Consider the following 27,528-nt stretch of genomic DNA (forward strand, 5'->3'; position numbering starts at 1 on the left):
AAGATAGCTCCTGCCTCTAGAGATTCCCAGGGGATACTCATTATGACAAGGACCCCTTAACCCTGGTGCCTCTGTGCCTATCAAACCTGGGCTCATATTACATTGTGTTAGTTACTTGTTGTTGCTGTTCATTTGCTAAGTTGTGTCTGACTTTTTGTGACCCATGGTCCCATCACTTCATGGGAAATAGATGGGGAAACAGTGGAAACAGTGTCAGACTTTATTTTTTGGGGCTCCCAAATCACTGCAGATGGTAACTGCAGCCATGAAATTAAAAGACGCTTACTCCTTGGAAGAAAAGTTATGACCAACCTAGATATCATATTCAAAAGCAGAGACATTACTTTGCCGACTAAGGTCCGTCTAGTCAAGGCTATGGTTTTTCCTGTGGTCATGTATGGATGTGAGAGTTGGACTGTGAAGAAGGCTGAGGGCCGAAGAATTGATGCTTTTGAACTGTGGTGTTGGAGAAGACCCTTGAGAGTCCCTTGGACTGCAAGGAGATCCAACCAGTCCATTCTGAAGGAGATCAGCCCTGGGATTTCTTTGGAAGGAATGATGCCAAAGCTGAAACTCCAGTACTTTGGCCCCCTCATGCAAAGAGTTGACTCATTGGAAAAGACTCTGATGCTGGGAGGGATTGGGGGCAGGAGGAGAAGGGGACGATAGAGGATGAGATGGCTGGATGGCATCACGGACTCGATGGACTTGAGTCTGAGTGAACTCCGGGAGATGGTGATGGACAGGGAGGCCTGGCGTGTTGTGATTCATGGGGTCGCAAAGAGTTGGGCACGACTGAGCGACTCAACTGAACTGAGCTGATGGACTGCAGCATGCCAGGCTTCTCCATCCTTCACTATCTCCCAGAGTTTGCTCAAACTCATGTCCATTGAGTTGGTGATGCCATCCAACCAGAGAACCCCATGAACAGTAGTAGTTACATGAATCCTTGACTATCATGCTAAGCAGTTTCCCCCCACTCTCCTTGACAGCCAAAAATGCTGAAGCAGCTGCTAAGTGTTGATGAAATTCTTCTGAGAGAAGAATTTTACTTTATGTTTTCTCCCAGTTCTCAGAGCAGCCAATGCTCTCCTACTGGATTGCTTGTTATTTTAGCCAGGTAAAGTTTGAAATCTAGGGTCAATTCAAACACTGCAGGAATAAGCTTTTGCCAGATATATCAGTTAGGAATACTTTTGGCTTCAAGTAACAGACAACCTGATCAACATTGGATTAAGCAAATAGAAGCTGTATTTTTCACATGATGGGAGGGTGGAGTCTAGTAGTTGGCTATACCAGTTTGGTAGCTCAGTGATGCTTGGGCTCTAGGTTGATATCTTTGTGATTCCCTTGGCCTTTTCCTCACAATTACAGAAAGGCTGCCACAGCTCCTGATGTCACGTTCTTGTTTAAGGCAGGAGGAGGCAAAAGATATGGGAAATTTTTCCCAGAGCCCTCAGCACTTTCAGTTGAGTCTCTTTGCCAGAGAGACAGGGCCACCTAACTGAAAGCAAAATAAGCAGAGAAAGATTGGAATCAATCAGTTGGCAATTCCAGAAAATCAACTGTGATTCAAACTCAACAAAGTTAAACCTACCCTGAAGAATGTGAACTCCCGTAAGAGACCTTGGTTGTCTCATTCACTGCTGTTGTGCCGCACACAATAGATGTTCAATAAATATATGCTGCATTCAAGACCAGGACTAGGGTGAGTTGATGTAGCTCTCTGGGGCAAAATATTTAAAGAGATTCTTACTTTCAGCCCTGGGCAAACTCAGGGCTGTACAATCCTGAGATTTGAGGGCCTTCTTAAACATTGGAGAAGGAAATGGCAACCCACTCCAGTATTCTTGCCTGGAGAATCCCATGGACGGAGGAGCTTGGTGGGCAACAGTCCATGGGTTGCAAAGAGTCGGACATGACTGAGCGACTTCGCTTCACTTAAACATTGTGCCCTAGGCATGTAACTCACCTAGCCCTAATCTTAACCCTGATTGAATGATTATAAAGTGAAATTTCAAGAAAATGTGTGACATAAACACTTTATAACAATAATATTTGTGAAATACTTTTTCTTAAATTGTGCCATATCACAAATGTTAAAATAAGGAATTAATTCACATTCCAAAGGTCAGTAGAAAGAATAAAAGACTATGTCTTATCAGATATGGGCTTTAGGGAAACCTGCATATTGACAATAACGGAAACACTGAATCTTAAACATCTTGAGAAAATGTATTTTTGTGCAGAGAAAATTTGGTAAGATGCCAGACTTAAATGACATTTTATTTCCACAGTGTATTTATATCATTACAGGTGAGATTAAATATCGCAATAAATTAAATCTTATGTGGAGGTTGGCAATCCAAACAAAACCAGATGTTTCATATATTCATACACTGTAGAAATAATTTAAAAAATAATTTGTGTGGGAAAAACCACCTCACACATCATTTTACTAAAACAAGCAAACTAACAAATAAATAACACTAAGGCTCCAAAATGAGCTAGTTGCTCAGTCGTGTCCGACTTTGCAACCCCATGGACTGTAGCCTGCCTGGCTCCACTTTCCACAGGGATTTTCCAGGCAAGAATACTGGAGTGAGTTGTCACGCCCTTCTCCACGGGATCTTCCCAACCCAGGGTTCAGACCCAGGTTTTCTGCATTGGAGGTGGATTCTTTATTGTCTGAGCCACCAGAGAAGCCACTTCAAAACGAAGAGACTAAGAAAAATTGTTCATCTCGACCAGAAGGAAATTACACGGAACCTTTAATATCGATACTCTAGCACTGAAAACCCAAGGACGGACCCCACGGTGAGACAGAGGGGTCTTCTTTAGGACCCATGAGTGTCCTGCTTTGCTCTGCCCTGCCGTTCGCTGTGCTCTTCTACTGGGAGATCCTTCCAGTTCTCCAAGGAATCTTTTCCTTGAAGCCTCGCCTCTCACTCATCTCATGTCAGGGTCTTTCTCTGGGTACCCAAAGCGATTTCTCAGTACCTTGCCCTACCTGTTGCGCATGGTGGCTGTGACAGAAGTGGGCATCAGCCTTGACTCTGCCTCTGTCTCGTGGCACATTCTCAGGTGAGGGACTTCCATTCACTAGAATCCTTCATGGGAGTCAGCGTGCTGATGTGTGCAAAGCTTTGAGCAAGGACTTGTCCCTGGCCTGGTTATAATGGTCAATATACCTGTCCTTGCTTCATGCTTGCATCCTCCACTGTGCTATGTTATAACTGTGCCTCTAGCCTTTCCCCTCAAGGTCTTGCTCCTGCCACTAAAGAGTGACCTGGTCACTAACAGCTGAGCTTCTCAAACTTAGGTATGTGTTAGTAAAGGCCACCTGGAAACATGAAAATGCAGCTTCCCAGCACTCACACCTAGAGATGCTATGTTTGGGGTGGAGGGTGGGCATGTCTATTTTTCAGTGGTGGTCTCAGCACCCCTGCTGGTCCCAGGTCTTTCTCTGCAGCGGGGCTTCTCCACCCGAGCACGACTGACATTTTGGACTGGAGAATTCTTCATCGTCAAGGGCTCTCATACGCTGAGCGACATCTCTGGCCTCTACTCACTAGATGCCAGTGACATCCCTTATCCCTGTTGTGACAACCAGTAATGTCTCCAAACATCGTCAGATGTCCCCTGGGAGGCAAGATTATGTTTCTCTGGAACCACAGCTCTATAACATCACCTGTAGAATTAGCATAGTTCCTCTCATAGCTAGAGATGTTAAAGGTCTTTTTAGTTGAATAAAGCTCAGATGGATTAGACAAGGGAACTCTCACAATGTCAACAACACAGACACACACACCTGTCATTACACATTTTTCTGGGGATTTCCCACTCTTTACTGCAGAAACCAAGACTCTTCAAGTTTTAAGTCTTTCAGTCTCAGAACGGGGACATGCTAGCCACCTGCTAGGCTACTCTGCACACTGGGATCTAATATTTATTCTAGAGAAGTAATTTCTATGGGGAAACGTCCTCAGGAACCACTGTTATTTTTGCCATCTACCACGTAGTAATGACCAGTAAATTGAATAGATTGGAGTCAGCAGAGATGGTTCAATTTTCCCCAGTTATTGCCCTCAAACACTATCTGTTGTAACTAGATCCACCTGTGGTGTTGGTTGTTAGCATACATACAACCCCGCATAAGATGGGGGGTTGGGGGGCGGGGAAGAAAGAGGGAGGGAGGGGAAGAGAAAGAGAGAGAGACAGAAAGAGCCGGCACAGGAAGGGAGGTTGCAATGCCACTAGATGGCGCCAAAGACAACCCAATAAAGAGCAACCCTGGACTTGAGCATTTCTCTCATCCCTGAAGATTCTCTTCAAGTTTTTCTCCGAATCCAGCAAGAGAGATTCCATGAACCTTGCTGAGAATTATGAAGAGACAGACCTCCATGCATGTTCAGCTTTCTGTAACCTATTCCACAAAGGCTCCCGGAATGCAGGCAGAGAGCTTACTTAGCTAGTGGCAGGCAGCTGCGTCTCAGGACGGCGGGATGACGGAGCCTTTAACCGGGTCTGATGTCAGGAGCTATGGTGACCATGGCCAGTCCCCTTTGGCTTTGCTGCATGTGCCTCCATCCATCAGTTCAGTTCAGTCGCTCAGTCGTGTTCGACTCTTTGCCACCCCATGAATCGCAGCAGGCCAGGCCTCACTGTCCATCACCAGCTCCCTGAGTCCACCCAAACCCATGTCCATCGAGTCGGTTATGCCATCCAGCCATCTCATCCTCTGTCGTCCCCTTCTCCTCCTGCCCTCAATCTTTCCCAAAATCAAGGTCTTTTCCAATGAGTCAGCTCTTCGCATCAGGTGGCCAAAGTATTGGAGTTTCAGCTTCAACATCAGTCCTTCCAATGAACACCCAGGACTGATCTCCTTCAGAATGGACTGGCTGGATCTCCTTGCAGTCCAAGGGACTCTCAAGAGTCTTCTCCAACACCACAGTTCAAAAGCATCAATTCTTCAGCACTCAGCTTTCTTTATAGTCCAATTCTCACATCCATACATGACCACTGGAAAAACCATAGCCTTGATTAGACAGACCTTTGTTGGCAAAGTAATGTCTCTTCTTTTTAATATGCTGTCTAGGTTGGTCATAAATTTCTTTCCAAGGAGTAAGCATCTCATCTTTTAATTTCATGGCTGCAATCACCATCTGCAGTGATTTTGGAGCCCAGAAAAACAAAGTCAGCCACTGTTTCCACTGTTTCCCCATCTATCTGCCATGAAGTGATGGGACCAGATGCCATGATCTTTGTTTTCTGAATGTTGAGCTTTAAGCCAACTTTTTCACTCTCCTCTTTCACTTTCATCAAGAGGCTCTTTAGTTCTTCACTTTCTGCCATAAGGGTGGTATCATCTGCATATCTGAGGTTATTGATATTTCTCTCGGCAATCTTGATTCCAGCTTGTGCTTCTTCCAGTCCAGCATTTCTCATGATGTACTCTGCATAGAAGTTAAATAAGCAGGCTGACAAATACAGCCTTGATGTACTCCTTTTCCTATTTGGAACCAGTCTGTTGTTTCATGTCCAGTTCTAGCTGTTGCTTTCTTTCCTGCATATAGGTTTCTCAAGAGACAGGTCAGGTGGTCTGGTATTCCCATCTCTTTCAGCATTTTCCACAGTTTATTGTGATCCACACAGTCAAAGGCTTTGGCATAGTCAGTAAAGCAGAAATAGATGTTTTTCTGGAACTCTCTTGCTTTTTCAGTGATCCATCGGATGTTGGCAATTTGATCTCTGGTTCCTCTGCCTTTTCTAATACCATCTTGAACATCTGGAAGTTCATGGTTCACGTATTGCTGAGGTTCATCCTGTGCACCAAATATCCAGGCCTGCCCCCATGGGGCTTGGGATGTGAAGCTACAAGGGAGAGCTCTGGGTAGGGCCTGGGACCTTCTCCCGTCGCAGCCTGTAGGCCCTTATTCTCCATCTTGGATGGATCTCTTTATCTTCTCTGCCCCCACCGCCAACACCGCCTTCCTGGCAGCATGAGCTCTCATTTGGTTGTTGCCCGTCTGGCTTCACCTCCCACAGTCAGCCTGTTCCACCTTCCTGTCCATTCCCCACACTTTATCCAGAGGGGTCTGTGGTACAAACGGCTGCTCCCTCGCTTGAAACACTTGTGGCCTCCTGCCCCTCAGGACAGACTCCAGACTCACTACCATGGTGTCCGAGGCTCTAGGGGATATAATGCCTGCCCACCTGCACAGTTTTATCTTTCTCCCAATTTCCCCTTCCCAAATCCCTGACTGATCTCCACGGCTCTTTCTCACCCCCGCCACTACAGACACCCCTAGTCTTCAATCAGACTAAAATACTTTTGTTTCTCTAGTTATCATCGTTTCTTTTCTTTTTCCCCCTCACTCTGGCCTTCGCACTTGGGAAATAGACAACTGCTCTCTCGCTTCTCGCATTCCCACGACCCTGGCCTGGGTGATTACCACCCTCACCTCCTCTGAAAAATCCTGAGAAAGCCCCACTCCAAGGCTGCTTAGCCGCATCTCCTGAGTTCCCTTGGCTCAGCTGTCTTCCCACTTCCGGCCCGACTCCTAGCCCAGTGCCCAGAGCTTATTAGATATTTGTTGAGGAAATGGACAGAACTGGCGCAGACGCGATGCCAACACAAGGTGGCGCTGCAGTCACGCGCTTCGGAGGGCAGCCTCTTGCTTCGCGCAGGCCCAGCTGGATGGGCTCTCTTGTTCCCACGCGGGCTCCTCCAGGCTGAGAGAGGGTCGTCTGGAGTTAGGGACGCTTGTTCAGTGCTGTGATGCCGGTGAAATACGTTTGGGAACAGACTTCTGCCCTGGTACCTTCATGCAGACTTCAGAAGCTTGAGTATGGTCTTCACCAAAACTCGACTCATCCTGCCATTTTCCAAAGCCCTCAGTTCTTAGCAAATTTTGTTTCCTGCCTTGCTAATTAGAGGAGTTCAATACTCCAAGTTCACGATTCTAAGCTGTTCAATCAAGGGCTTGCTTCTTGGAGTAATTTGCTCCAGTGGTGCCTCCCTGGTGGTTCAGAAAGTGAAGAGTCTGCTTGCAATGCAGCAGACCTGGGTTGGATCCCTGGGTCAGGAAGATCCCTTGGAGAAGGTAATGGCAACCTTCTCCAGTATTCTTGCCTGGAAAATCGCAGGACAGAGTAGCCTGGTGAGCTACAGTCCACAGGTTCACAAAGAGTTGGATAGACTCAGCAACGAACACTTTTACTTTTTGAAACTATCACATGTGATATTTGAAATATCACAAATATTAGCTACTTCTTGATGAACTGGGTCATTAAATGATTAAAAAGGCTAGTTAACACAGGCATTTGAAGTACCATGGTAGGCTGGATGGCAGGAGAGAATGTCATTTTTCCCTGGGTATATCAGCTTAGATTCTGGAGGTAACTGTTTGTGGGGTCACTCGGTAGGGACGTCTGCAAAGACAGATCAGGTGGGGTGTTTTCCTAGACTCTACCCTGCTCTCTTCTGCCTGGGGGCCATCAAATTGCACTTTAAAATGCTTTTATACAAAAAGTATTCACAAAGATGGTGGAGCCCTGCTGACGCCCCAAGTTTCACTGTTGGCTGGGATTTGGGGGCAGGTTCCTTAACCAACAAGCTCCAGTTTCCATGTCGCCAGAGGAAGGTGGGGCACTGGATGACCTTTTGGGGTTCTGCAGTCCTGATGGTGTGTGAATTTCTGTGAGCCATGATGATGGTGGGAGCTGGGCAAGTTGCCTGACTTTTGTGCTCGTCAGTTTCTTTATCTGTGAAATATGAATCATAGGAGTAATTAGCTCATAGGGTGTCAAAACAATGAGGTGAAATCCACACCTGATAAAATCAGGCATTTGAAAATGTACGGTTGAATCTCCCTGTTGTGCCGCCATCATCTGTATCAAGTGCCAGCACTGCAGAAGGAAAGCCTGTCCCATGAAACAGTCACTCCCATGGCCCCCTCCCAGGCCTCGGCAGCAGCCCGTCTGTGTTCTGTCCATGGATTTGCCTCTACTGGGTATTTCCTATACAGCTCGTCCCCTACATACAAACCTTTGGGTTGAGAATTTTGCAGGGAGACCTTCTGGGTTGTATTGGAGGGAGCAGCCCTGGAGGGCAAGAGGGTCATCATTGCTGATGAAAGGAGGAAGTTCCAGCACCTGGGGGCCTGGGGGCAGAGGGGAGCATTTGAGTCAAGGGCAGTACCCTTGTAACACCAGTATTTTCTGCACTGTGAATGTTATTATTACTTTTTTTGCATATCTATCAAGCTCTCTTGTTCCTTTTATTCACAGCTCGTCCTGAAAAAGAAATTTCTAGAATCTCCCCAATTAACTGGGTCAATGGGCTCATAGGAAGATTAGTGTTTCTTGGAGCAGAGCTGAAATTTAAAGATCATTTAATCTAATCTTTTCATTTAACAGAGGAGGAGGAACCGGAGGCCCCAAGATTTGCTCAGACCTCACTAGGAGTGGGTTGCAGTCAGGCTCAGAACCTGGGTCTCCAGGCTCCCAGCTCCGTGGCTTTTCCACGGTTGTATGGATTCTCAGTGCCCGGCTGCAGTGTCAGTACAGTTAGTACGTTGCTCATGGACCTTAAAAAGTGGAGTGCTTCCTTGCAGCCACCCTCTCTCCTGTTTCTGAATGTTTAAAACACAAAAGGCAAACTGTAGAAAAAAGATACAGCTATTGTTCAGGAGAGAGAGTCTATTTACCTTTTTCTGTCCTGAGAACCTATTAGGTGCTAATGGACACTAACCAGTCAATCCAGGCATTCATGTGTACTTCGTCATTCAGTCACGTCCGAGTCTTCGTGACCCCATGGACTGTAGCCCACCAGGCTCCTCTGTCCACAGAATTTCCCAGGTTAAAATACTGGAGTGGGTTGTCATTCCCTTCTCCAGGGGATCTTCCCAATCCAGTGACTGAACCCATGTCTCCTGCATTGGCAGGCAGGTTCTTTACCACTGATCTACCAGGGAAACCCAGTCAACCCAGGAAAACATACTCATTACTTGTAGGAATCATCAAAGCCCAATACTGAAAATCTCCATGAAGACAGAGGCATCAAAAATTAATCTTTAGACCCAAAAGGAGAATATTAAATCTGCAGTCAAAGGGAATATGGAAAATTCTAGATAAAAGAATAAAGCAGGTAAGATTGGCTCAAAAAGTGTTTGGAGAAATGACACTTATTTTTGTGTGATGGGAAGAGAGCTTCTGAGAGGTGAAAGTGTATCATCAACAGGGATGGCTGTATATTTAAAACTGTTGTCCAGGCTGCAGAGATCTGATGTTCTCAGGACTAGGTAAGCCAGGAATAAATGTGCCGGGACATGGTTGTTGCAGCTGAAATCTGGAAGTTCTGGGATGTTTGAGATGGTTCTCAGGAAGTGGGTGAGAGAGTGTGATATGAACGTCCTTCTCAGTGAGGCTGTGGTCCCCCTACTGAGCCAGAGGCACTTGGGAAGGCATGAGCTCCACTGACCAGCGTGTATTCCCTCTCAGATGGCAGGGACCGCACGCCACGACCGAGAGATGGCAATCCAGGCCAAGAAGAAGCTCACTGTGGCCACTGACCCCATCGAGAGGCTCCGCCTGCAGTGCCTGGCCAGGGGCTCAGCGGGCATCAAAGGGCTTGGCAGGTAGGACCCGGGCTGTGGGCTGCAGGGAGATGAAGGAGAAAGGCAGAGTATGGCCAAGTGAGGCTGAGACCAGCCATGGGCCCTCGGGCAAGTCACTTCCTCCTGGGTCTCAGCTCCTCCTTTGTAAAATGCAGAGTTGGGAAGCATTGATCCCCGAGGTCCCTTGTGACAATTTTTGGTTCTTAAGTGCAGCTACTGGGGCAAATCAAAATGAAGGGAGAAGCACGCCCAGGTATTAGAGACAACTAGAAGGGGATGACAGAGGATGAGATGGTTGGATGGCATCATTGACTCAATTGACATGAATCTGAGCAAACTCTGGGAGACAGTGAAGGACAAAGGAGCCTGGCATGCTGCAGTCCATGGGGTGGCAAAGAGTCAGACATGACTGAGCGACTGAACAACAGCAAATAGGGTAATGAGAGAGACAGTCCCTAAAGCAGTGACAGTAGGGCTGAATTATCCCGGGAGACTTGCATGTAGTTCCCTTTGGTCTACAGTAGGACCTTGTTTATCCATGCTAAATGTAATAGTTTGCCTCTGCTGACCTCAAGCTCTCAGTAGGGTTCAGGAGAGGCTGAGAAATGACTCTGTATGTCCAGAGAAAGCAATGGATGTGCTATTAAAGTATTCACTGAGCTTAGGATCAATCATTTGGCATGAGTAAAATTTGAAAGTTCCCCCAAAAGAGGGGTAGTGAATTAGAATAGGGAGGGAGCAATAGGGATTTAGAGGCAGTTGCAGATTTCGTGTCTCCATCACTTCCAGGGACACAGGAATCACCTGGCACCCAGGGATTCATCAGCTTCACAGGAGAACAGCTCCTGTTCCCCACCCTCTGATCATGGGATTAATCCTCAGGCCTGGGAAACCTGAGTGGAGAGAGATTGTAAGCCTCCTAAGGGTGCCTCCTCCTAAGGGTGGTTACCTATTTCCAAAGACTAAACTGAGTGCCTGTCATGGGTGGTGCATCGCGTTATCTCAGGGCTTTCATGGGTGAGCAAGGCTTCTCCAGGGTTCATGGAGAGCTCAGGACACCAAGAGTCACAAGGACGGGTGTCTTCCTGGTGTGAGAAGTTGTGTGTTAGAGACATACAGAGTGCCATGCTGGGGAACTCCAACATCCCATCTGGTGGCTGTGAGGTTTGCTTTCCAACAGGTTACTGAGCACTGGAATGTCACTTTGAACAGTCCGCCACTCTCGGACCAAGCCCAGGTCTGTCAGAAGCTCAGGATGTGGGCAGATGGATCCTGGTGGCCAGGCTGTCACGATCCCATGGGAAGACCAGCCCACTTCCTTCAACATTGTATCAATCCTTCCTCCACCTTTGCGCTGGGGCCACATTCTTGTCCTCAGTGTAGACCCTTCATGACAACCACTGTCTCAACTGCTCCCTGGCCCGTTCAGTTGAATCTCTCCTGCCGTCTATGCCGCCTCCACCCCACGCCCCTACCAGCCTTTCCACTGTGAACCAGTCTACTGTGAACACTGTTTCCTCCTTGGCCTTCTGAGTGAATGTGCCCTCTGCCTCCTCCCCTTTGCTAGTTTTGCCCTTCCCTACATTTCTCCTCAAGGGTTGGCTGCCCCTTAGCCCCCTTTTCTCCTTATTGTTAGACTGGGATTATGTTTCTTTGAGGACCGCAGAAGTAAAGTGACGTTCTCATCACATCAAATCGAGGGTGCATGTGTACTCTCAACACGAGGGTGATGGTGGTTTAGTCTCTCAGTTGTGTCTGACTCTTTGTGACCCCATGGACTGTAGCCCTCCAGGCTCCTCTGTCCATGAGATTTCCCAGGCAAGAGTACTGGAGTGGGTTGCCATTTCCTCCTCCAACCATCAGAATGGCTTATCACCATTGGCCTTGATCTTGGTCTCCTGGCTGAGACAGTGCCTGCTTTCTCCTCTGTAAACTTGCTTTCCCCTCTGCCTCTCCACATTGGACTCTTCAAAGGGAAGTATCTATGTAGAGCCCCACTTAGGGCCTGGGGAGCATGGTTTCCTCCTTCAGGACAGAGTATGAGCATAATTTATTTGAAATTTGGCAAGAGAAATTTATGTTTTCTCCCACATTAATCTACTTATTCAAGCATTTATTTAAACCATTAGTAACTCATGGATATGTATTTTATACTTTGGGTTATAACCCAACACTTTTATTGTTCAAATTGTTTCAGTTTTGGCCTTTGGAGCTCTTTTGGTGGAGCTCTTCTGTGTTTGTTTGATGTATTTCCATCAATGCAGAGTTTCTTTGAGCACTTCTTTACTTTTTGGTATAAGATACTCCAAGCTTATCTTGCATATCTTTCTGCCCCAGTTCTAAAATCAGACATTTCTCCAAGAAGCTCATTTCCTTTTATTGGAGAATTGTATTATAAACCAATATCTAGACTCTAGATGTTTTTGTTCTTACTGAGGTGTTACTTCTAGATTCTCTTAACTGACAGAACAAGGAGATACAGGTGTATAGGCTAACTCCTCTCTCTATGTACATATCTGTAAATATTTTATATGTATTCATCTATGTTTATATGAAGCTAAAGGTGAGTTCCTACTGATGTCTCCAACTCAATCCTTACTGATCAGATCATTCTAGCCTCCTGTCCTAGCTTATCTATAAATCCCCACTCCAACAGTGAGAAGCTTAGCTCCCATTTTCCCTTTAATTGTTCAGATCCAGGGTACCCATATAGCAACATGGAAATTGTCAAGTTGTATCTCCACGAGAAATATCTTTATCAACTGGAGTACAGAGGTTATATGTAGCTCATTTTGTCTTCAGTCTTATGAACTCTACTCATTTCCAGAGTTACTGAAGTTAGCACTTTCGTCTTTCCATCCCTCTTCAGTGAGATGGTCTCACACTTTTATAAAACAGTTGAATTCTCTCAGCACAATCTGTATTCCTTCCTGGAATTCCCTGAAGTGCTAAACAATGTTTAAAATGTACACATCAAGGCTCACTCTGTGCTGTGAGTTTCTGTGGGCTTTAGCAAATGCATGTCATGTGTCTTCCACTCTAGTGTCATGTAGAGAAATATCACTGCCCCAAATCTCTGGGCTTCCCCAATCTCTCTCCCCTTCCCTGCATTTTTTTTTAAACCACCTTTACAGTTCTGGCATTTTCAGAATGTCATATAATTAGAGCACACAGTGTATTTTTAAATGTTTGTTTTCTTTTCTGAGGGGCTGGGAAGAAGCTCACCAGAGAAGAACCTAAGACTTTTGTCTTTACTTCAAAAAACCTTGAGAGTGGCTTTCTCTTTGAATTTTTATTCTTATATCTTGTTCTTTGTGTTTTTTCTTCCTTTTTGTATGTGTATATTATCTTCAGAGTGTTTCGAATAATGGATGACAATAACAACCGAACCCTTGATTTCAAAGAATTTGTTAAAGGGTTAAATGATTATGCTGTGGTCATGGAAAAGGAGGAGGCAGAAGAGCTTTTCCGGAGGTTTGATAAAGATGGAAACGGAACAATAGACTTCAATGAATTTCTTCTCACATTAAGAGTAAGTGGTCCCACGAATCACTGTATCCGCTGGGTTTAGCTTTCACGTGGTTTGGACTGGCTATGTGAGACTTGGTTTTCGGAAGCTGATAGCACACAACGGAGGAGATGGGCAGGAGACAATACAGGCTTAGGGATTTTCTGGAGCAGTCACAATGCACATCATTGAAAGGCACACAATTGCAACTGCACGTCATTGAGAGGTATCAAATATTCCACTGCAGATGATACAAGGAAAGCTCATCGACTTGTGTACGTGGCTTTTCCCCTATGTTTCTAGCCTCCAATGTCCAGAGCCAGAAAAGAGGTGATTATGCAAGCTTTTAGAAAGCTAGACAAGACTGGAGATGGTGTGATAACAATTGAAGACCTTCGAGAGGTGTACAATGCAAAACACCATCCGAAGTACCAGAATGGTGAATGGACGGAGGAGCAAGTGTTCCGGAAATTTCTGGATAACTTTGACTCACCCTATGACAAAGATGGAGTGGTGAGTGAAAGAGCTTAATCTAGTGGAATTTATTTCTGTAATTATAAATGGGAAATGGGCCCCAAGCCTTAAAAATACTAATACCATATATATATATATATATATATATATATATATATGTATGTATGTATGTATGTATATATATATTTTATAAATAGAAGTAAAATGTTTTCTTGGTGACTATCTAGAAAGCTTAGAACAAAAGTAGTAAAAATGTGTGTGTGTGTGCACATATATTTGTAGGGGAGCCACATACAGCTAAATATCCATCATTTGAAGACTGTGGCGTTTTGGTTAAATGTTCTGTTTCTCGATTGCCATATTTACCATACACAGCCTAATTTCAGCGAACTTGATGATAATACATATTTAACTTCGAAATGAGACCATAATTCAGCTTTGGGGAAGATGGTTCATAAGGCGTCTCGGGATGCTGCCTGCCTTTTCACACTTACTCCTGAGCATCGTTTGTCATCACACTTCGCTACATGAAAATGTCATTTCAGGGAAGCGTTCATTAAGGGAATGCCAGATAACAGAATTCACTCTGATTTAATCTTTTGTGGGCTTTGAGATGAACTTATATTTCTAAACTCCGGTGAACTTAAGGACAAAAGCAACCACTCATTTCCAATAACTCATGTCGTCAAGTGACAAAACATGTTGCTTGGTAGGATAAGGAATACTGTTTCCATAACTGTATTTAAACTGAGATGGAATTGTTAGGTAGCTAGAATAGGAAAAAGGAGTCCAGAATGGTGGTGGCTAAAAGACAAGAAAGGGAAAAGCCCCCGAAAATAGAACAAAGGAAGGTCTGAGGACAGGAGTGAGGACCTCAGGTAGAACAAACAGTGCTCCTGGCTAGCCCAGTTCACACAGGGCAGGCCCAAGGGGAGGGAAAAAGCATATAAAAAGAGGAGCCAAAGGGCCGGCGGTCTCTCTCCTGCATGCATGCATGCATGCGCGCGTGCACTCTCTCTCTTCTCTGCATGTTTTTTGGGTTGGCATGCCCTCACACCTTGAGGATATATTTTTCTTTATTTTTTAAATAAAACTGAGCTGTAACACGGAGCTATAACACTGTCCAAGAGTTGTGATGCAGCGAGGGCTTTACCGTCCGTTGCTTCAAATTTTTGTTGTGATGAGACAGACCTGAGGAAATTCCCCTGACAGAAGGAAAGAAAACTGAAAGTGGTAGTCACTTGTCATGTCTGACTCTTTGCGAATCCATGGACTGTAACTCACTAGGCTCCTTTGTCCTTGGGATTCTCCAGGCAAGAATATTGGAGTTGGTGCCATTCACTTCTCCAGGGGATCTTCCCAGCCCAGGGTTGGAATCTGGATTTTCTGCCTTGCAGGCATAGTCTTTGACATCTGCTGGAGTAGGGAATGGCAACCCACTCCAGTATTCTTGCCTGAAGAATCCTATGGAAAGAGGAGCCTTGCAGGCTACAGTCCGTGGGGTCACAAACAGTTGGACATGATTAAGTGACTAATCTTTCTTTCTTTCTTTACCATCTGAGCCACCAGAGAAGTCCAAGATAGAATGTCATCTGTCTTTTATCAACATCCAGAAATGGGATTTTTGACCCAGGATCAGTTCTACTCTGAGATGCCCTGAAGGTTTAAGGTGATGGGGAAGGGAGTTCCCTGTGTGGCTGGGGCAGCAGGACCCTGGGGACAGTGACTCCTGACCTCTTTGCCACACAGGAAGGCTTAGTGTGGCAGTGGGCTGGAAGTGGAGATGCTGGAGCTAGGGAGAGGAAACAAGCCTTCCTGTCCTAAAGGGAATTTCCCCCCCATTTTTTTTTTTCCTGTGAAACTTCATGGTGAGCCCTATGACCAAGGGGAGGGAGATCTTTATGTCATTTCTGCTGACATTTTCCTGCCAGGGGCAGAGAAATGTCCTCCATTTTAGCCTGAAGTGATTGCAGAAGTGTATTTTTAAAAGGAGCCTAGATTCTGTTGGGCAGTCAAATGAGTGCAGACAGAAACAGCAGAACCGTGTTTTCTTCCCCTGAGGCTGGCCTTTGATCTCTGAGATGGCAGTGGAAAAATAGTCAACTGTCATTTCCCCAAATTAGCCCATCTTGATGCGGGGTCCCAGCTTGTATCTACCCCTCTTCTGCAGGTGGTTCCTCCCCTTTGCCAGGGGAAACCTCAGCTGCCCTTTTCTCTAACCCAAGTCAGAATAGCCAGTTGTTGTGATTCAGCTGATTTCAAGTTCCCACCCCGTTTCTTCTGACATTTATCTTCACAAGCCACAGTAGGTTCTCAAATACTCAAAGTAAGGGTTATTGGGGTTTTTAGCGGTTATAGCATTTGATGTCACCTGAATTTCACAGACTCTGCATAAAGCCCCAGCTCTCTGAGTGCTCATCATCCAGGGAATGAATTATTCATGCAGATTGCTGGAGGCCCTGAAGAACTGCAGAGTCTGATTGTTTTTAAAGAGGGGGACACAAGGATTTATAGTTTTAACAAGTGTCCCAAATGACTCTTATTCACATTAGTATTCAAGATCTTTGCCTCTCAAAGATTCAGAAATGCCTGATTTAATGACTAAATCTATTATGCACACCCTGGAGGAGGAAATGGCAACCCACTCACTCCAGTATTCTTGCCTGGAGAATCCCATGGAGAGAGGCACCTGGTGGGCTACAGTCATAGGGTCACAAAGAATTGGACATGACTGAAGTGACTTAGCCTGCACACATGCACATATTATGCACAGAAACTTCACTTAGCATAATTATAATCTGAATAGTATTTATTGAGCACTTATTATCGCTCAGACGTGCCAAGGACTTTCCAGGGATATTCCATTTAATAGGAGTAATGAAAATATTTCTTAAACCTGATGCATGATTCAGACTTTTCTACATTGAGTCACATTTTAAATGAACAAAGAGCTGTTGCTATAAAGGAACTCCAGATGGAGCTGAAAGCTGGAGAACTGGGGAATGCAAAGCAGGCCAGAAATAAAGAAACTCAAGAAAGGAGCACATTAATGGTACTCTATAATTTTTAACAAAAGCTCTCGCACATGTATTCTTTATTTCTACTTCCAGGCATTGATAGACACAGCTCAGTTACTAGCTCCACTCAACGTCTTTCTTCCTACTGCTTTTTACTCTTTTATGGGGTGGGGAGGAAGCAGAGAGGCAGGAGGAAGAGAGAGAAGGGGAGAAGAGAAGGAGACAAGGATGAATCCTATGACTTTTTTCTCTGTTCCCTTATAATTTCAGCACAAAATGCAAGTGGGTCAGTCAACTCATGATTCTTGTGTCAGGCGAGTGTATGCTCCTTGGTTCTGTCTCCTCATGACAAAGATTTGGAGCGACAGACATTAAAGCCCTCAGCGTCACAGCTCTCGGATCTTGGACAAACTGTGTTATAGCTCTTAGACAAATCAGTGTTACAGCTCTATTTTGTTTAGAAGATAGCAGGAGAATCCATCCTCGAGGCGTGAGGGCATGCCAACCCAAAGACGCAAAGAGAAGAGAGTGGAGGAGCATGCCAGTGCGCATGGAGGGAGGGAGGGAGAGAGAGAGAGAGAGAGAGAGAGAGAGCGAGAGAGCGCCCTTTGGCTCCTCTTTTTGTATGTTTTCTCCTCCCCCTGCCCTATGTAAATTGGGCTAGCCGGGAGTGCTGTTTATTCTACCTGAGGTCCTCATTCAGGTCCTCGGAACTTCTGTGACCTTTCTTTGTTCTGTTTTTGCGGGCTTTTCCCTTCCTTGTCTTTTAGCCACAGTCATTCTGGACTCCTGTTTCCTATTCTAACTACCTACCACTTGGAAGAGATAAGAATGTTCCCCGAGACTTGGTGAGAGAAGAGTAGGGACTAGAAAGGGTTTTGAATTATTTATGGATTTCACTTTTTGTGATGTTTTCAATCCCTCATGACACTGAAATTTGAGTGCTAACTGGAAAAGTGCTAACTTTCCCAGACAACCATCATTACTGTGTCTTGTGTCCTCCCATATAAGCTGGTCTGTACTTGGGGCTAAATTCACTGGTCATAGAGATCAAACCAAAAAACAATTATTTCCCTGAGCCAACTAATTGTGTCTGCTAATACAGTTGAATTAGAGTGCACTTGTCATGTGTACCTTTTAAAAAATACATTGGTAACTGCATGTCTTCTCTCTTAAAGGAAAGGAAAGTAAAATCTTAGCATAAGTAAACATATTAGTTGAAACAGGCATGGAAAGAGAGAGAACCCAAGCGGGGATGGAGTAGGGGGATCTTTTAGAACTTACTCTATGCCTGAAATGAATCATATGTATCTTAAAAAGGCATGAAGCCAAGGAGTGTTTAACAAGAAATCTCTTTCCTTATCTGTAGGATGGAGCTCCATTTTTAAAGGTTAAAAAACATGTCTTGTCTTGACACGAGAACATGAGGGGACATGTCACAGAAAGACGGTATTCACTGTGATTAAAGAACACATGTTTCTTATTCTGACTTTCAGTCTCACTTACCAGGACACATGGGCTTCTGCTCTTATAGGAAGATGAGACCTGCATCTCACTTTCCATTTAGGCTGGTTTGGAAATTTTCGAGACTTTCTTCCTTTATTCTCCTTGGCCACTCCCTCATGGCCATTCCCAACCTCGTCTTTTCTCTTTTTCTAGATCTATTCCTCAGTGGTGTCACTAAGAAGTCTACTTGACTGAAATTTCCCTCCCATTTACAGGTCCTGGAGATGTGCCTCAACTGAAATGGTGAGAAGCAAAGCTTTTTTTTTTTTTTTTCCCCTGACTTTTACACTGCAGGTGACCCCTGAGGAGTTCATGAACTACTATGCCGGGGTGAGCGCGTCCATTGACACTGATGTGTATTTCATCGTCATGATGCGAACCGCCTGGAAGCTTTGAATGTATGACCCGGGAACAGGGGACCGTAATGGCTGCCATATGGCTCCAAATGATTAAACATCAGCTCAAAACCAGGATCAGTGCTGAGTTCATATTCATTCCAGGGTTTCTCAGGTGTTTACATACACTGCATTTTCTAGGGCAGAAGGAATAAAGACATTAAGTATTTAGCTGTCACTTCTCTGAGGCTGTTTCCTTAGTTCTAAAATATATATCAGTTAAAATAAGGTCCATAAGTCTCCTAGAGCCAGGCTAAAAAAAATTAGATTTCTTCCTTGGCTATTAATAAAATTTCAAATATTATAATCCCACCCAGGCACCCAGAGTGTTTCTCCACCTCCCATTAGATGGTCCATTTCAGGGTTGAAAAATTTATCTATTTTTAAGACTGATGGTAAATCTTCATGAGTCTCAGTCCCAATCTGGGGATCAGAAGGAGACCCCACATTAGCCTCTATTTTCATAGTTTCAAGTTTCAAAGTTTCAAGTTTCAGAACTTGAGTTTCTCTGCTTGCGGTTTCAGTAAGCCTCAGTTTGGCCAATAGATTTAAAATGACATTTTGGTGTCATTTTAAAGGCTGATGTGAGACTAGACACCCTTTCCTTGAGCAGTAGAGTCAGGACAGTTCCTGCAGTTAAATTCTGAGACTGGGCTGTGCTCTCAGGATTTATGTGGGACATCTCACCCTGTGAGTGGGCACATCACATCAGGGGTCTGGTGGAATGTTCCTCTCTCCCCTCCCTGCTGTGGGTCCAGCATGCTGAAGTTCCCACCAGTGCAAAAAGACAGAGTGAGACATAGACGAGGACCATAGGTACACCCCAAAGCAGAGTTTCCATTCTGACACTTTGTGGCTCAGAGTCTCCTCCTCTCAGGTCTAAGCTCTGGCTTCATGTTGTTGATGTGTGAGCGTCTCCCCAGGAGAGGCTTCTAAGCAAAGGCAGCGCCTGCTACTGGAGAGTAGATATTGAAACTACAGCTCTCTCTGCCTGTTTTCTGTTCCTGGGCCAGAGATCAAAACACAGAGACTAGTCCTCTGGCTATTGTGCTGGAAGTGATGACTTTGTTACTCAAAGACAGTCCCAGTCCTTTTTGTCATTCTGACCCTGGCTGCACTCTTCCCCTGGTTTGGGGACATAGACTGGGGTATTGCTCCCCTTTAAGATCTTATGTATTCAAGTGGCTCTGGATTTAGGGTCAGAACACACTTGCCATTTTTCTTATCAGTTCACTTGTTTACTTGGTGAATTTGGAATTTGAGATCAAGATATACATTGATTTAAAAATTGTGAAAACAAAAGTTTCTGGGTGAGAATTATAGCAATTGTTAAAGAGGACACGTTTCTTTGTTGTTGAGTTACCCTGATGACAGGCTGGGTAAAGGACCTTTTTCTTGAGGGCGAGAGCAACTCTATATCATGGGAAGCTAGCTTTTTTGCAAATTAATTGCACAAATCTGGTTTTCTATTGGACTTATTATTGATGCTTATGTAGACAGTGGTTGCCAAAAGGCACCAAATATTATAAAGAAATATGTAGGTATGATGTAGAAAACCAGAGGAAGTTATGAAGAAATGGACAGAAAAATATTCATGTTTTCTGCAGCCTGTGCCTTGCATATCGTGTCTAAGGAAGGGGTCCCCGGTTACCTGGGCACACTGGTTTCAAGCCTGCTGCTCTAGATAATTTGTGTCTTTGATTCTGGGAATGACTCATGCCTCTGCTTAATTGGGGTCATAGAATAAGCATGTGATTCTAGAAGGACTAGGTTGCAGCTATCAGCTTTGTCTTCCCCAGTGGTACTTTGCTTCCTGTCTAATTGGGGTGCAGGGCACTGCTATCAGATTTCTGATAATCCATGCCTCACAGTGCAGCGGGTCACATTCAGTTACCTCCCTTCTAGTAGGTTCAGTTCTGGCCAGCAGTGAGGATTCTACCCACATTCCCCTCCACCCCGCCACCCTCCAGAAACCAGATCTAATAGCCTGTTGGTCAGGGTCACTCCATTCCTGCTCTCAGCCTTAATCTGTGATTTGGCCAGAAATCACTCATTATTTAAATCTATTCCTTCTGGTAGCAGTGGGAAGAACAGAGAAGAGTCATTAAAAATCATTTGCTAATATTTTTCAGTATATATTTTATTTTTAGTTAAATTATACAGTTAAAACGTTACTCCCTTTGCAATTAAAAGCAAATATAAACTGACCACTTGGGTCAGAAGATAAAAGACAAAACGGGTCTCCAAAGGAACACTTCAGAGCACTTCACCTGGACCTGGACAGGTTGGGCCTAGACCCTAGATATGATATTAGACAAGCAAGCCTAGGAGAAGAGGATGAAATTGGTAGCTTTTCATGAAGCAGGAACAATGTATGAAAACGTTGTGAGAATCAGGATTGCTGAGAACCAGCCACCAGTATCTGCACTGATTCTGGGCCTCTAATCCCTCTCAAGGCAAACAAACCCAGGCCAGGCCAGAGAAGATGCTGACTCAGCCACTGTCAAGACCTGCAGGGCATCCTGACTGAATTCCAGTTAGAGGGCAAATGAGAAACCCACGATGCATGAGTAGAATTATGGACTGAGGCAGATCTCCTCCAATCAGCCGGGGCTGATTTTCAAAGTCATATCAACCTTGACAGGATTTCTTCCCAGGCCCAGGTGGTGCTCTGGGGGACAATGTATGGTTCTTTGTGGTTTGGTGGTCAAGCACAGAGTTACATTTCATATTGTAATAGCAGTTTTTAAGGTAGAGCTGGACCCCCTCCAAGTAGGCTGCATACATCATGGTTTTAGGGTGAAGCGATATCCCATCAAAAAATATTTTTTGAGCCACTGCCACATGCCATGTTCTTTTCTAGGTTGTGGGGATAAGCATTTTTTTTGTTGTTGTTGTTCAGTCACTAAGTTGTGTCTGACTCTTTGTGATCCCATGGACTGCAACACGCCAGGCTTCCTTGTCCTTCACTGTTTCCCAGAGTTTGCTCAGATTCATGTCTATTGGGTCAGTGATACCATCTAACCATCTCATCCTCTGCTACCCTCTTCTCCTTTTGCTTTCAATCTTTCCCAACATCAGGTCTTTTCCAATGTCTGTGCTATTTGCATTAGGTGGCCAAAGTATTGGAACTTTTTTAAGGGGTGGTATAAGATCAGTCCTGGGTGTCCATTGGAAGCACTGATGTTGAAGCTGAAACTCTAATACTTTGGCCACCTGATGCGAAGAGCTAACTTATTTGAAAAGACACTGATGTTGGGAAAGATTGAGGGCAGGAGGAGAAGGGGACAACAGGATGAGATAGTTGGATGACATCACTGACTCAATGGACATGGGTTTGGGTAGACTCTGGCAGTTGGTGATGGACAGGGAGGCCTGGCGTGCTGCGGTTCATGGGGTTGCAAAGAGTCGGACACGACTGAGTGACTGAACTGGAACTTGAAGCAATGTGTTAGAATAAATGCAAATAAAACTATTGGCTCTCAGACCAGTCTAACTGCACACAGTCTTCAAGAAATCAGAGAGGAAGGAAAAAGTGGGCACTGAAATTCTCCCCTCTGTCTTGTCTAGCTTCTAAAGCAGGGCAGTTGGGATCCTTCACACTGTGGTATATGGGAGATTCCATTGTAAATCTGATGGATGTAGACAATCAAGGAAAATACCCCTCTATACTTGGAGGCAGGTCACTGGCCTTTCACTTCTGTTAGTGGGTGTGGATTGCCTCATTGAACCAGGAGAGTACCAGCAGGTGATGGATGTTTCCACCCACATCAGGCTTCATACAGATGCAATTTTTTCAGCTGATGTTTAATCAAGTGGAGATTAAATTAACCAAATGTGTTCTTGGATGGTGTGTGGGTGTCTTTCTACTCTTTCTTCGTGTAATTCTACTAACATGCTCTAAGGACTATCTCTTGTTGGATTTATGGGTATCTCTTTGGGGCATAGAATAAACAACTTCACAGCTTCCAGTTTTTCAGATTAGTCAGCAAACTTGCTTTCATGGAAATTATAGCCTATTCTCTTAAATGAAGTGCTTGGTTCAAAGACATAGCCAAGTTTTAAATTTTAGAAATGCTTATGACTGAAGGGAAAACAAACATGCCGAGGGTTTGATAGACTGTCATATAATGTTATTTTCATGTAATTGATCCCTTGAAAACTGTATTTCTAAGCATAGTTTACTTCTCCAAGTTGCTTATACGAAAACGACATAAACCTTGATAGAGATAGCTAGTTGTTTGTTATAATAAAGACACAATAGATGAATCTCCTAAAATTTTGTGTTCCAAAGCAGATGATGGGTGAAATCTGTTGAAAGACATATAAACACATGATTGCCGGGGGTTTTGAGAACAGAGCTGTGTGAGAAGGGACCTTTTTGTCATCTCAGTTGGTGCGGTGAGGAGTTGTGGTGAAACAGCTCTTCCTCTCTGAGAATAGCACCATCTTCTTGTTTCATTCTCACACCTGCTTCGCCAGAGCCAGTATTTTCCCCCATAAAATAGAGTGGAAGGTGCTCCTCAGGAGAGAACCCCTCCCTGAAAAATATGAACAAGCAACCAGCAGCTGAGGTTGGACCTCACCTCCACCAGAAAAGTATACGGAACCAGGGAGAGGACATCTCCAAACATATTGACCTGTCTTCTTTTGTTCTGGATTCTTCTCCCTCTTCTTCATAAATGGAATTCATTCATTATTGCTGTAGAGTATCATAAAGGTCCTAGTAGCCATTGAACTCTGTAGATGAATTTTCTGTTTCACCCAAGGTCCCATGAGCACCATGGGTCTCCGGCTCTGTCTTGGTTCCCGACAGTGGACCGGAGGTAAGTGGCTCAGATTCAGAAAGGACTGCACCAAGCTTTATGTTATGCTGCCGAGGCAACCACCATTCATCTCCAGTTTCACTCTGCTCATAATAAATTTACAAGCACCAAAGAATTGATGCTTTTGAACTGTGGTGTTGGAGAAGACTCTTGAGAGTCCTTTGGACTGCAGGGAGATCCAACTAGTCCATCCTAAAGGAAATCAGTCCTGAATATTCATTGGAAGGACTGATGCTAAAGCTGAAACTCCAATACTTTGGCCACCCGATGTGAAGAACCGACTCATTGGAAAAGATCCTGATGCTGGGAAAGATTGAAGGTGGGAGGAGAAGGGGACAACAGAGGATGAGATGGTTGGATGGCATCACTGACTCAATGGACATGAGTTTGAGTAATCTCTGGGAGTTGTTGATGGACAGGGAGGCCTGGCATGCTGCAGTCAGTCCATGGGCTTGCAAAGAGTCAGACACAACTGAGCGACTGACCTGAATTGTGACTCAGAGCTCAAGCACCTGAAATTTGAATCAAAATCTGAGCCTGTAGTTTGTAATCCTGTTATCAAAGAATTGGGTACCTATTTCTTGATTATTATTGTTTTATTTAAAAAATTTTTTGGCTATGCAGGGTGGCATGTGGGATCTTAGTTCCCTGACCAGTGATGGAACCCCTGCTCCTGACAGTGGAAGTGCAGAGTCTTAACCCCTGGACCACCAGGGGAAGTCCCGAGTACCTATTTCTTTGCTTGTCTTAACATTTGCACTCAGGGACTGGTATTGATTCTGGGAACATCTTGATCTTAAACTTGGGAGTTCTGAGTTGCTGATGTCCTAGAAACACTCAGGCCCCATGCAGAGCTGAAGGCCATCAGTCCTCTGAGGGAGCCTTGCTGCTAAGTCGCGTCAGTTGTGTCCGACTCTGTGCGACCCCATAGACGGCAGCCCACCAGGCTCCCCTGTCCCTGGGATTCTCCAGGCAAGAACACTGGAGTGAGTTGCCGTTTCCTTCTCTGAGGGAGCCTTAGAGCAGGACAACGACCTGCAGTTGAGACGAAATGACAGATGCCAAGTGGCCTGTTCTGCTGGAGTGCCTCCACTGTGATGGGATAAAGTGCTGTATGAATGCAGGGTATTATCAAACGCCAGGCATTACATCAGGTAAACCCAGACTGGTCCTTTAGTTTCCCAGGATACTGGGAAATAAAATACCATTCTACAAATTTCATACTTAGTCATGCCTAAACCTGGCGTGCTGCGATTCATGGGGTCGCAAAGAGTCGGACACGACTGAGCGACTGAACTGAACTCAACTGAAAATCTCATTTAGCGATATCATTCACTATCCATTTGCTTCAGGTTATCTCTGAAACTACAAAGTGAATATAGTAAATCACCATTAATTCAGGCTCCAATAATTGAGCTCATTTAGATAGGGTTTGAGTGACAATTTACTTTTGTTTCAGCTGTGCTAAAACAAGTGGGACAAGAGAGTAATCTAAAGAACATGGTGAAAGCTGGGCCCACCTATATTCATATGTGTTTTGCAGGTGGTTGGAGATATCTATTAATATTTGCATGCAAATGTAATTATTTATGCTAGTCATAAAAAATTCCTACATATAAAACAACCTTAGGCCAACAGTTAGTTGACAATGCTTTCATTGCATAACTGGAAAACAAATTATTTTGTTTTTAGATATTTCGAGATAGTGAGGTGTTCCTATATGTAAGTCCTTTCCAGACAGGATCTTTTAAATAGAAATTGAATAGAATTATGCTCCAAAATAATGTTTTATAAAGCAGATTTCCCAAGATATTTATGATATAAAATTTTAAATATCCTGTTTCAAAAACTGTGCATGCTTCTAGGGGTAGGCTAGGTAGGCACTGAAAGCAAGAACTTCTCTTTCATAGCAATAGTTAGGATGTCATTTCTAGGAACCAGAGATTGAGACTTTTTGAGCTGCAAAGTTAGACATGGCTTAATTTACAATACCAGCCTTGTCATTTTGTTACATTATCTGACTGTGCCTTGCTGTTAACTTGATTCTGATCTAGTAGGATTTCTGCAGTTTTAAGGCTTGAAACATTAACTATTGTTGTTTAGTTGCTAAGTTGTATCTGACTCTTTTGTGACCCCATGGACTGTAGCTCACCACATTCCTCTTTCCATGGGATTTCCCAGGCAAGACTGCTGGAGTGGGTTGCTCTTTCCTCCTCTAGGGCATCTTCATGACCCAGGGATGGAACCCACCTCTCCTTCATTGACAGGTGGATTCTCTACCTCTGAGCCACTAGGGAAGTCTGAAGCATTAACTAGTATTAAAAGAATTCATCTAGCTTTTCTAGTTCCATTTAAAAGCATTTCCAAAATATATTTCTTTTTACTAACAAACATGTTACATATCATGCTTCTTCAGGTTTACTTCCCTGATGATGCTTCTGAAGTATTTAAAAATTTACCCGAGTGATGTTTCAGTTACAGTGATGAAATTTCTTTGAAAATGATGAGGCCCTGTTCAGACTGTACTCTCTTGTGCTTTTAAAAGAACAAAACTTATTTATCCATAAACACCATTTTTTTTGACAGCCAAGAATGAGAGTTTGAAAATGTGATATTAATATTCCTTTTCCTGCAGAGTTGGATTATTGCCACCTAATGGGCCAACCAAGTTCCCAGAATGCCCATCCTCTGAGCGATGCTTCCAAGACTATGGGGAATATTATTACTCTCTGGGCTGGTATTAAGGAACAGGGGAGGTTAAGGGTAGGGGAGAGAGATAGAACCTAGAGGTTGGTTACTACTCTGTGTTTCTTTGCTCTTAACTCTATTGCCTATTATAGGAAGCTCAGGGCCAAGCATGAAACACTAACACATATCCTCGCCAAACTGAGAGGCTGGACAAGTTTGCCTTTAGCAGCTCCCCTGTGGCTAGTCCCCTGTACCTGTTACTGAATCCTAGGCATCATATACTCCTGGGTACTCAAGGATCATGGGAAGTACCCCACTCTCTAGTTTTATCCCTATCTGTTTGGTCTAGCCTCCCCCTCACTAAAAAGTTTTTCGTCTATTCTTTTATGCTATAAATTTCTCTATCTTAAAATATTAATAACAACCACCAGTAAGAGCATACAAAGTAAATTCTAGAGTAGCACTGTCCCATAGAACTTTCTGTGATGATGGCAGTGTCCTATATTGTATTCTCTGAGATGTCAGCCACCAGTCACAGATGACTAGTGTGACTGAGAAACTGAATTTTTCATTATGTTTAATTTCAATTGATTTAAAACACTGTATTTGGCTACTGTATTGGATAGCACTGCTCTAGAGATATTTATCTTAATGCAAGAAATGATGGTCATGGGGGAACTGTAGCTGGCCAGCAGGCAGGCAGGCCCTTGCAGACTCCCCATTTCAGGGTCAGAGGGGAAAGGCAAGCCAGGCTCCCCTGTCTGATTTGCCTGTCCTTGACTGATGGCCAGTTGCAAAGCAAACTCAGTAGAAAAGATTTCAGGGAGATGTAAACTGCTCTACAGTGACCCACATGTTTGAAACCATTTCCTTCTTTTCCCTTGCCCTTTGTTCCTCTCAGGTTTCAAAAGAAGACTTTTTGAACTATTATGCTGGTGTTAGTGCTTCTATTGACACTGATGCCTATTTCGTTTTAATGATGAGAGAATCCTGGAGATTATGACTTTTGTCTATTAATTCTTTTGAAAATCAGGGACTTTCAGAGAATGGAATGAGTTTGAAAGAAGTCCAATGCTGCAGATTTTGATAAACTGAAGTTTCTGGGAGATCTGGAAGTTTAAAAGCAATAGATCTTCAGTCATCTTATTTCTTTACCTGGAACATGTTTATTTCCTTAAATGCCTGAGGATATATTTTCAAACCAGAAATAAAGGAAAGAAAGAAGGAAGAAGGAAAACTGTGAAGTGAGACTGAGAGGAGTTTCTTAGTGAAATAATGCTCTTGTTATTGTTGTGCTTCTTCTAGATGTAAATGTAGTTTTTGTCTACACCTTCACTTTATCTGCCATCTTTGGAGTCTGTAGTAGGAGGTGATAATAAAAGAATTGGAGGAATATCCATCCGTGTAAAATGTCCTGAGCTTACTCATTTTAATATTTCTCTTGGTAAATACTTTACAAATAAAATTTATTTTATTCTGAAATTCAAGGGCTTT

At 44.1% G+C, this 27,528-nt stretch overlaps 1 protein-coding gene across 9 annotated transcripts in view; it reads left to right on the forward strand.

Annotated features, from left to right (window-relative positions):
• The window catches only part of CAPSL (calcyphosine like), a 37,239-nt gene extending 9,795 nt beyond the window's left edge, over window positions 1-27,444 (forward strand). Inside the window, exons 2-7 of one of the 9 annotated variants that reach the window (XR_006056533.2) lie at window positions 9,505-9,641; window positions 12,975-13,152; window positions 13,432-13,641; window positions 18,341-18,368; window positions 23,290-23,346; window positions 26,936-27,049. Coding sequence is in view for 7 of the 9 variants with exons in the window: in XM_027980120.3 (XP_027835921.1) it covers window positions 9,505-9,641; window positions 12,975-13,152; window positions 13,432-13,641; window positions 18,420-18,521 (627 nt within the window). In the remaining 2 variants the exon portion in view is untranslated. Of the gene's footprint in view, window positions 1-9,504; window positions 9,642-12,974; window positions 13,153-13,431; window positions 13,642-18,278; window positions 18,369-18,419 lie in introns of those variants that run through there. The other 8 variants (XR_006056532.2, XM_042233870.2, XM_027980120.3 and 5 more) reach the window with 8 other exon arrangements.
• The last annotated feature ends 84 nt before the right edge of the window (window positions 27,445-27,528 follow it).

The sequence above is a fragment of the Ovis aries genome, chromosome 16 (genome assembly GCF_016772045.2).
Source record: "Ovis aries strain OAR_USU_Benz2616 breed Rambouillet chromosome 16, ARS-UI_Ramb_v3.0, whole genome shotgun sequence".
Taxonomy (NCBI): Eukaryota; Metazoa; Chordata; class Mammalia; order Artiodactyla; family Bovidae; genus Ovis; species Ovis aries.